This window comes from Physella acuta, unplaced genomic scaffold, assembly GCF_028476545.2.
Source record: "Physella acuta isolate Inbredline_101_S28 unplaced genomic scaffold, ASM2847654v3 ptg000322l, whole genome shotgun sequence".
Lineage (NCBI taxonomy): Eukaryota > Metazoa > Mollusca > Gastropoda > Physidae > Physella > Physella acuta.
In genome coordinates this window covers 1060629-1072057 of record NW_026731841.1, presented here as the reverse complement: position 1 = coordinate 1072057, position 11429 = coordinate 1060629, and the positions used below count along the sequence as shown (strand labels likewise).

The 11429-nt window shown below is 35.6% G+C and overlaps 1 protein-coding gene across 1 annotated transcript in view; it reads right to left on the bottom strand.

Moving 5' to 3' along the window:
- Nucleotides 1-5807: 5807 nt before the first annotated feature.
- The window catches only part of LOC131940587 (uncharacterized), a 53757-nt gene continuing 48135 nt past the window's right edge, over nucleotides 5808-11429 (bottom strand). Inside the window, exons 8-10 of the mRNA XM_059299287.1 lie at nucleotides 9317-9456; nucleotides 8700-8852; nucleotides 5808-8334 (exon numbers count right to left, since the gene is read on the bottom strand). Of these exons, the coding sequence (XP_059155270.1) occupies nucleotides 8195-8334; nucleotides 8700-8852; nucleotides 9317-9456 (433 nt within the window). The 3' untranslated portion in view covers nucleotides 5808-8194. The remainder of the gene's footprint in view (nucleotides 8335-8699; nucleotides 8853-9316; nucleotides 9457-11429) is intronic.

Here is an 11429-nt window from a genome sequence, read left to right as displayed (position 1 = left end):
CCCCCCCCCCCCCCCCCTGTGTTCTCTGTGCCTCGACCTTTCTGTTCTTGTTACATGGTGTTCCTGCAGGCAATCTTGTAGTGACTTGTTGAATTTGTTGGTGACATGTAGTTATGATAACATAGATCTGAGCCTTCAATGTACTCATTAAACTATTTAATTAATAATTAACCTGTGAATTCAACTGGTCATCAGTTATTTAATATAATAAATGTATTTTTCAAATACCTTTTTAAAGATTTACATTATGTTCTTGAGAGTGACTTTTATACAATTACAATGATCAGTTTTTTGGGAAACTGGTTCATGATTTTATGTCAATTTTATATTTTATTATCATGTATTTTACAAAACCCCGAGCTTATCGCTATTTTTGCTGCAACAAAATTCATCACAAAATCCCAGACTACTTGTTATTTTTATTGTAACAAGGTTAATTACAAAACTCTGGTGTCTTGTTATTTGTTATTGTTACAGAGTTAATTTAAAAACTGGTTTCTTGTTATTATTGCTGCAAGAAGATTAATTAATTAAGCAGCTACTTAACAGATTGATCCTGTGCTGAAGAATCAGCCAACAGCTAATCTGATCCTGGGCTGAGGAATCAGCCAACAGCTAATCTGGTCCTGGGCTGAGGAATCAGCCAACAGCTAATCTGTTTCCTGCAATGTTTACCATAGACACCTGAGTGTCCCAGCCTTTGTGAGGATGAAGTTGGTCAGACCTAGTTAACAGTATTATTTGTTTGTGTACATCAAAACAGTCAGACAACTATACAAGTTTAAAGGTCACAATTTGAAATAAATATGTGTTTAGCGTAGTACTTATTAATAGCAGGTGGCTACCTACAGTGTAAAAGTTGTCAAACAACATACAAGTGAACATGGGAGAACATACAGCTGTTTGTGATCAGAGGACACAAGCGTATGGCGTCAGACCTAAGTCTGTTATCTGAACATGTGGTTGTATGTGGGGAGACTAGTGACTTCTGGGAGTTTAGATTGTAAATCCATGTAACAAATAGGGAACAGGATTAACAAATGTCTTTGTTAGCAACATTCACAAATGTTTTTGCTGTAGTTAGCAACAATCATGAATATTTTTGCTGTAGTGTGCAACAATCATGAATGTTTTTGCTGGTCTATGCTTCAGTAAATGTGAAATGACTTAAATGCCGGTAAGCTCATCAAGTGTAAACTTTACAAGAAATGTCTTTGTTTTCAATCACTCTGCTGCCCCTGTATAGCCGAGGAGAAAATCCTTTCATCATGTAAAGAAAATATCCTGCTGATGTGTTGTAATGGGTGACTGTGACTTTATGATCATCATAGGTCTTGACCTGTTGACAAACATTTGACAGTGAAGTATTTTTCTTGTCACACTGTGTTGTCCAGATTTTTTTTACTTGCTTGCCATATTGATTAAAAATAAATAAAAATGGGCTTTGTTTTGCTCTACTGATTTTTGTGATAAATTGGAATTACAAGTGGTCCAATACATAGACATGACAAAATAAAATCTAATGATAAACTGTTGCTGAAAGGGAAGGTTTTGAGTTTGACTGAAGCTTTCTCTGAACATCACTTTCTATTTTTGTAGTAAAGTCACAAGTAAAGAATCTTCTTTAGACCTAGCGATTCATTGAGCGATGAAATAGTTTATTATGTTTGAAAGGATGTTGTGGTCAGCACTATGCCCAGCCACCTTTACTTTCCCCAACATGTCAGGTACCCATCAGAGCTGGGTGGACTCAGGGAAGTCCTATAGTCACAAGTCCAAATAAAGATTTGAACTCGAGACCTTCGAGCTAGCAACCAAAATGTCTACCATTCAACCACCTGTTTTGAATAGGAACATTTAGTTTTGAACTCTATAACAATTAAATACAGTGGCACATATAGGAGCGCACTGACATACATGATTTTTTTATGCTTGGAGTTAAAGCAAACTTTGAGATACAAGAAACCAGATCTGTTGCTTTACAGAAATGTTACACGCAGAATAAGTTGCAACTTATTGAGCATCTCAACTACAAAATAACTTGTCAAGCTCTATTCTGCAATATTTTGAAATGGAGGAAGATACAGACCTAAATAGGTTTTGTTTTAAAACTAAACAGTCTGTATGTGAAGTACATCGAGGCAAAGACCAGTGAAGAAAAAAGCAATCATGAAAATTAATTAAAGATTATAAATTATCAAGTGGCACTTAAGTTCAACTATGTGCAGCAAATTTGAGTTGAGTACCATTAAATTTATCGTCCTTGAGTCCACCCAGCTCTAATGAGTACCTAACTCACATTAGGGAAAGTAAAGGCGGCTGGGCCTGGTGCTGACCACACTATCCCTTAATATGCCGAGGTCACAGAAACAGGTGAACTCTTCTTCACTTTCCCCATAGACTCAGCTTTGAGAGGAGAACTCTACTTTTACTTGACCATTAAATTAGGGATAAAGTGTAGCATTAACAGTGTAAACTCTAGCTGAAATACATCTCCACCGGGATCTTAAGTGCTCAGCTTGGCTGTTTTTAAAAAATATACATTTTAAAACCAGTTTATTTCTTTATATTATCCTTTATTATGTTTTTATACAACATTTGTTATTTGTAAATACATTTTTCTAATTAAAAAAAAAGTAATAAAAAAAAACTTGAGTGGAATTGGGGGCTGGAACAGATTAATAGCATTTCATATAATTTTAACAAAGAAAATTGCTTTGAGATATGAACAATTTGACATAGATCTATGAGCAATGTTACGGAACAAATTAAATTTCTCAAAATACCACTGTATTAAGTATTAAAGAAGTGGGAATTATAGCTTCCTTCAAACTGGTGGGAAAATATAATATTAAATGAAAGATAACTAAATTAATGACAAAAATAAACACATTTATATGTCAGTTATAAAGTGTTAAAAATAAATTGGAAAAATATGGTTATTATTTGTTTATTTAAAAACAACAAATTGCAAAAGAAATATTTTTTTTAACAGTTGAATTTTTTTCTAAATTATATTTTAGAAGTATGAAATACAGAAGCCATTTTCAATGCCTTTTTTAAAGACTTCTATACTTAAGCAAGCTGTAAGTAACTCAGCTAGACATAAAAAGTACAGAGTCTATTTTCAATGATAAGTGCTGAAATAATATTTACTTTTTAAATATTTATCCTTCCTTAAGATTAGCACTTATTTCTCCAACTTGAATCAGTAGCTGAAGCAACTGGGTGTTGTAATGAAATAGATTTGGTATCACAAAATGTGGTAAAACTATACAAACAAAATTTGGAATATATATGTGACTGTTGAACAAGTGTTGGATCTTACTGGGACTTAATAAAACGTTACGAAATGTAACATTAGACATGTTTTTGAAGCTGTGACTGAATAAAACACATACCAAATAAAACATTAGATCTGTATTCTTGAAGCTGCAATTGAATAAAACACAAATATAAAATTAGACCTGTATCCTTGATGCATATTCATGTACACATATAATCTCCCTTCAGATCCAGAAAAATCTTTGAAAGGTCAGATACAACTGAAGCTTCCGTCCATTGGCAGTATTGATCATAATACATCAACAGTCATATATGCAGCTTTACTGCTAGTGATCACAAATAGGAAAAATAAAAATCAACATGGGGAAAGTGAAGATAGTAATATTATTGCTTTATTTTTTTTATGCTGGGTAATATGGCCAACCAATCATAATGAAGGCAAGTTGTAACAAAATAGCATCATAAAAAAAAGTAACTAAAATATATTATTGTTCTACAACTAAATTGTTCATCAGACTGAAACATCAGTTCAAGTAGGTCTAAATATTACAACTGTGACTTACATTATAAATTTTTTAAATAGTTTTACAACCTAATTCACGTGGTATTGCAAGTTGAATTATTTTTGACAAAACAAGAAATCACATACAATCTGGATATCACAGGGTACAAAGCAACTATATGAGTTAAGTATATGGCTGGAATTACAAAGCCACCTCTATGTTTGTGGATTGCTGGAAACAATGATTACAATCACATAGAGTAAATCCCAATGTGTAGGTAATGTTTTGATTTTTTAAATTTTTAAATTCAATGTTTTTTTTAAATAGGGAGCAAATTTATTCATTTTGCTTTTAAAAAGATCACATTGTCAAGGAATGATAGTAATTCTTATTCAACAAGTTCAATTATCAAAATATTAAATGATAGTAAAATGTTTTAAAGTTAAAAATATAAATATAATAATCTTTGTACAATTATTTATACAGCTAAGGGGAAAAACTAAAATTTACTTTAAATGTTTTTTAAAAATATAAGTTAAAATTGTTTCCATTAAATATATATTTAAAATACAAAAAACACATCTTAACATAACTAAATTTGGACGGTTTTTTAAATACTGTTTTAAAAGAGTGTAAAATTCACTACAGTTGCTGGACGGATTTTCTAATTTATTTAGTGATATAATGGCGGGTTTTTTTAAAAAATAATTTGAGAACACATTTCAATTTTTTTTTTTTTTTTTGTGAGGAACAAGCAATGTATAACATTTCAAATAGGACAAGATTTACATCTCTTTTAATTCCATATATTAACAATAAGTCAAATATGTTAAAGTAAAATTTCATAAGCTTTATAAAAGATTACATGTTGATTTGAAATTCTATTAACTGGATATATATAGATGGTAAACAAAGTATACAATGCTGTAGTTAGATTTCTATTAACAGCCAACATATTCATTACATATCTATTCACATATAATGTATTGCGAATATGTGTACATACAATCCTTATGTGTGTGTGATTGAATTTTTATTTTCATTGTAAGCTGAAGCATTTATTTCCTGCTATTTGCCTGAATGTTGCCAAAACATGAGTTTCATTTAAATAAATAAAAATACATTTTTTAAAATCTTTATTCATAATAATTATTTATTACACATGCTATGAGATATTTATTTTTTAAACTGCTTTTATTTCATCTACTGACTGGGTTTATTTTTAAAAAGGTATTTAAGGTGGATCTTATTAATTGTTAATAACATCAACATTTTTTTTTAATTATTTGGTGACAACAAGATATGATTATGCTTTTATCATATGTGAAATTTTTTAAGTGATATATAAGTTATTTACAAAACATAAATTTTAGAAGTAAAAGGTAAGTTTAAAAAAAACATAATAGCAAAAGAAAAATGAAACAGTTTGTGTAAGTTTCTTTTAAAAAATGGTATCACAAATGTCAAAATCCTGACAAAATAAATGCTAATCGTCAATCACTGAATTAATAAACACAACCTAATGTACAGCAACAATTGTAAGACAAATGTTTTGCAGCAGCAGTAAATATGATTCTGATTATAAATCAGTTTGTAAACAATGTTTTAAAAATATGTTATTTGATCAAAAACATTTAGACACTATAACTTTCAAGCTTTAAGCTAAGAAAACAGGTTATTATGGATTCATAATTAGTAACATAAAACTATTCAATTTACTCACGTACTAATACCTAAGTGGTTTTTATTAAAATTTTGAATAGTTAGACAACTTTCATGCAGCAAACTGTTGGTAACACACAAGGAACATTAGAGGTGTAACCAGAAGCGGACAGTGTTTCTTCCAGACTTTTTTCTCCTGGGGGAGCACTCGAAATTTTCAGGGGGGGGGGGGGGGGGGAGAGGGGGGGGGGGTAAACCATCTTTGGGGGGGGGGGGGGCGGACACTGTTAAAAGTATATATTTTCTATATAAATTATATAAATTTCATTTCTTTCAGGGGGGGGGGGGGGCCGAAGAGATGCCTGGAAGAAACTCTGGTAGCGGAGTAGGGGTAAGGTAGATGGCTTTCTTCCTGAGATCTTCAGCAAGCTGCGTCTTTTCAGAAATGTATTTTCAATATATTAAAAATCAAGCTGACATTTATTATTGAGCTATTAGCTGGACGATTTTTGTTGGAGAAGAAGGTGGACATTTCTATGCCATTGCTGCCCCTCATCCCTGAAAATCTGGCCATGCCCCTGTAGGCCATATTCAACTAAAGCTTTTACATGCCAGTTAAGATCAAGTTTTAAAAGCTACAGTTAAACTATAATTGCAATGTGAATACAGGTTAATACAAAAATTGAATTGATGTACAGATAGATTTAAATTGATGATTTAAAATGATTTTTCCTATTTTTCAACAGTATAGTCCACTATCATTGGAGATAAAAATATGAAATGATTAAGATGATTTTAAAACTGTAATTATTGATTTATCACACATTTTAAAAGCTAAGTATTTAGAATTTTAAAATTTCTTTCATTCTTATAGTAGGCCTAAACATTGAATCAAGCAGACCTTAGACTCTGCTGTATAAAAAATGGCCATTGTATTGGAAGTTCACGAACCTTTCTCTTCCTTCAATCTGGCAAAGTGTCTTTTAAAATAAAAAGGCACTACCACAGGAAGAAAACTATCACTTTATGAAAACTAGAAACGATCACAATTTTCAGTAAATAAACATGCCTTGAAACTCTGCAAGAAATTCTGCTGGTTACTGGATATTCAAGTGTAACATGAGCACAAGCGAGGTAATGGTCAGATGGAATGCTTTCATTTTGAGGTAGGTGGTAAAAAAAAAATTCATCCTATGTCTACTAGTAAGTGGAAGCTAACATCTAAATTGAACTGATATTGATTTATTTTATTTTACATCTATTATTTACAGCTGCCAAAATATGGTGTAAAAAATATACAGTTTTCTAGATTTATTTTAATTAATAAAACGACTAACTATGAAAAATATTTAAGTAATAAATGTTTTATACACAAGTGAAAAATAAAAATGTAAATAAAATTACATTAACTAAGCAAGTCATTTGCTTTTTAACCCTTTCAGCCAGAAACATTGGGCAATATAGGGATGATACACATATTATATAACACAAAGTGGTTAGGGAATAAATTATTTTTTTATATTGTGTTGTTGGGTAATAGTATAGGGATATGTTATATTTGACTACTTTTTAAATTTTATTTTGCTATATTTCTGTATGAATTGTTAAAAAAATAAGTCAACAATTTTCCTTATAACTGATAGGGCATTTATGGTTTTTTCTAATGGTCACAAATGTATAATGTAATGATCAATTTTATTTAATATAATGTAGTTACCATCATTTAAATATAAAACCCCAACATTCTTGTACTACTAAAATAATATAAACTTTGTATAGATACTGAAAAGGTATTTAATAATGTAGATAGGGAAGAAGCCTATAAACTTATGTAACATTCCCTCTGGGGAGAGGCTGGAATGTCATGGCTGGAAATATTTTTTTTAAAGGCCACCAGTTAGGCCACCTCAGTCTTAAGCAACAGGAAGGAATGGGAATGTCTTGTGATTTCTGAGAGAAGATGGGATAAGAGGCGGTCTTTGAAGATTTATTTTAATGATATATATGGGGGTAGGTACGGGTAAAAAATGTCCTAGCTTTGTGAAATATAATATGTGCATATGTCTATTTATTAACCAAGAAAAGATAGCTAAAACCACTGTCAAAAATAGGTTTACTACTGCTCTTTTACTTTAGAGTTTCAAAAGCATAAAATAATGTAAATAAAATAGAATATGTAAAAAAAAAACATTTGTAGCTGTATCAAACGTATCACAACAGGCACGGCCACTCATGGCCATTATAATGTTCAACTGACCTACTGTATGGGGACAGTGGTACAGAAAGGGTTAAAATAACAATATAAATAAGACCAAAGACCCTATAAAGGCTTTTAACCCATTTATAACAAGTATAACATGAGACTTATGTTGGATAAGTTTTAGGATAATTTTAAATGCTTTATTAAGGAAGTCAACAATAACGGATTCTGAAAGATAATTTTTAAAAAACACGATTTTTGGCTAATTTTCCCCGAAATATTTTCACATATGTTAGACATATTTGTACAGAAACATACATCCAATACAGAAGTATAAATATTATTGAACAGAGAAGCATAAATAGCTGATTTAATTGATTTAAAATGAAAATGAATTTTATAAAAAGATTATGCACAACCACCGGATTATGAAGGACCAGATTAAGCTCAACAAAAATTCCTTCAACAACATTGTTTAAATGTACACCATATGTACACCATATACATATGCTAACAACAGCGTAACAGACGTATGAACATGGGCTCAGGTTGTACCGTCAGCGTATATGGATGTTCTGCTGTTGCATCGGTCGACAGCTGACAGCTGGAGATACTGCTGCATAGTTACCTCACTGGGCATGGCGAGGGTTTCAATTGAAGGCATCAGGTTGGTGTCACAATAACCTGCAGAGAGTGTCAAGTGTAAAGAAAACTTGCAGATTGTGGCAAAATTACATCTTTTTATAAGGGGATAACTTTCTGAGAAATTGTCCTACAGCAGGCAGGACATGCGAGGACGACGAATCAGAACATTTCTCTCACCAGTGTGTTTCCACCTGGCATTTATTTCGTCCCCTGGTGAAACCACATCAACTTGGTTTGGATATTGGGAGACTGTATAGTTGCTAGATAACCTTCACTTTCTAGTTCAGGTACCGAACTCATAGCTTTCAGGTTAGCAAGCATGTGTTTTACTACTATACCATGAACGTTTATTTGAAAAATAAATAGTGATTTTAAAAATTTCTGTCAAACTGTCAGGCTCCTACCTGGCTGTGTGATGTCATCGAGTGGGATGTTGAAGGAATCAGGGTCAAAGCTCTGCAGGTTCATCATCCTCTGGGCCTGCATGGCCCCCACCCTGCAACTGCTGAAGCCTGTGTATGCCTGGGGGTACTGGGGCCTGAGCATGCCAGACATATCTAGAACAGCAGGTGAGAAGTGGTCAGACAATAAGGTCAAAGGTCAACTTGGTTAAATGAACTGACCAGGTGTCCAATACAACAATGATTCGTGCTACAGTAATGTTTATGTTTAAGATTCTGTCACTAGATACCATTAAGACTAACTTTTACACTGGCACAAAACGTAATTTTATCAAGCATTAAAATAGTTTTGAGTCAGTCACTCAAATGATAGTGACTGGAATCTGAAATGTTTGATTTAGTCACCATAATTAATTGCTTAAAACAAGAAATTAATTAGTTTGTAAAAAAATGTGATTGTGTCTGACATAAAACATTATTTTTGTCTGATATTAGAAATTATTTTTTCTGACACAAGAAATTATTGTGTGTGACACAAGAAATGATTGTGTCTGACACAAGAAATGATTGTCTGGCACCATGATTAAACTGTGTACATGTAGAGAGAGTGAGGATGTTACCTGTCATGGGCTGACTGTACAGACATGAATTATGCTCATATTGTCCTGGCATGTCAGGTAGTTGTGACATCATGTTACGTGGTGGAATGGGTGGCAGAGGTCGCGGACTCATCATGATATCAGAGTTGTACGCGCCCATGCTGAAAGCACAGGGGAAGTAAGAGATTATGTCAGAGCAAAGATGGCATGGGTTACAGTCTACAGTACTTGGGATAAACCTGAGTTCATCCAGCTCTAACAGGTACCTAACCTCATTATATCTTCATGTTGAGGTTGGGGAAATTTTTTTCTAGTCTGCAAAAGTACTTTATTTTTCTAGAAGTAACTGCCATTTCATTTATATGAAAAAAAATGTCATCAATAATTAATTAAATAACAGGATATTTAATTTTCAAGTGTTGATGGCCAACTTTGCTCAACTGGTTGTTATTCTGTACAAATCCCACCTTTCATTAGATTACTCTCTCCCCTGAACCCACCACTTATTGCCTTCCTCCAACCTCCCCTGAACCCACCTCTCCATGCCTTCCAAACTCCCCTGAACCCACCTCTCATTAGCCTCCAACCTCCCCTGAACCCACCTCTCATTGCCTTCCTCCAACCTCCCCTGAACCCACCTCTCATTGCCTTCCTCCAATCTCCCCTGAACCCACCTCTCATTACCTTCCTCCAATATCCTCTGAACCCACCTCTCATTGCCCTCCTCGAATCTCCCCTGAACCCACCTCTCATTGCCTTCCTCCAATCTCCCCTGAACCCACCTCTCCATGCCTTCCACCAACCTCCCCTGAACCCACCTCTCATTAGCCTCCAATCTCCCCTGAACCCACCTCTCATTGCCTTCCTCCAATCTCCCCTGAACCCACCTCTAATTGCCTTCCTCCAATCTCCCCTGAACCCACCTCTCATTTCCTCCAATCTCCCCTGAACCCACCTCTCATTGCCTTCCTCCAATCTCCCCTGAACCCACCTCTCATTTCCTCCAATCTCCCCTGAACCCACCTCTCATTGCCTTCCTCCAATCTCCCCTGAACCCACCTCTAATTGCCTTCCTCCAATCTCCCCTGAACCCACCTCTCATTTCCTCCAATCTCCCCTGAACCCACCTCTCATTGCCTTCCTCCAATCTCCCCTGAACCCACCTCTCATTTCCTCCAATCTCCCCTGAACCCACCTCTCATTGCCTTCCTCCAATCTCCCCTGAACCAACCTCTCATTTCCTCCAATCTCCCCTGAACCCACCTCTCATTGCCTTCCTCCAATCTCCCCTGAACCCACCTCTCCATGCCTTCCACCAACCTCCCCTGAACCCACCTCTCATTGCCTTCCTCCTATCTCCCCTGAACCCACCTCTCATTGCCTTCCTCCAATCTCCCCTGAACCCACCTCTAATTGCCTTCCTCCAATCTCCCCTGAACCCACCTCTCATTTCCTCCAATCTCCCCTGAACCCACCTCTCATTGCCTTCCTCCAATCTCCCCTGAACCCACCTCTCATTTCCTCCAATCTCCCCTGAACCCACCTCTCATTGCCTTCCTCCAACCTCCCCTGAACCCACCTCTCATTGCCTTCCTCCAATCTCCCCTGAACCCACCTCTCATTACCTTCCTCCAATATCCTCTGAACCCACCTCTCATTGCCCTCCTCGAATCTCCCCTGAACCCACCTCTCATTGCCTTCCTCCAATCTCCCCTGAACCCACCTCTCCATGCCTTCCACCAACCTCCCCTGAACCCACCTCTCATTAGCCTCCAATCTCCCCTGAACCCACCTCTAATTGCCTTCCTCCAATCTCCCCTGAACCCACCTCTCATTAGCCTCCAATCTCCCCTGAACCCACCTCTCATTGCCTTCCTCCAATCTCCCCTGAACCCACCTCTCTTCCCTGAACCCACCTCTCATTGCCTTCCTCCAACCTCCCCTGAACCCACCTCTCATTTCCTCCAATCTCCCCAGAACCCACCTCTCATTGCCTTCCTCCAATCTCCCCTGAACCCACCTCTCTTCCCTGAACCCACCTCTCATTGCCTTCCTCCAACCTCCCCTGAACCCACCTCTCATTTCCTCCAATCTCCCCAGAACCCACCTCTCATTGCCTTCCTCCAACCTCCCC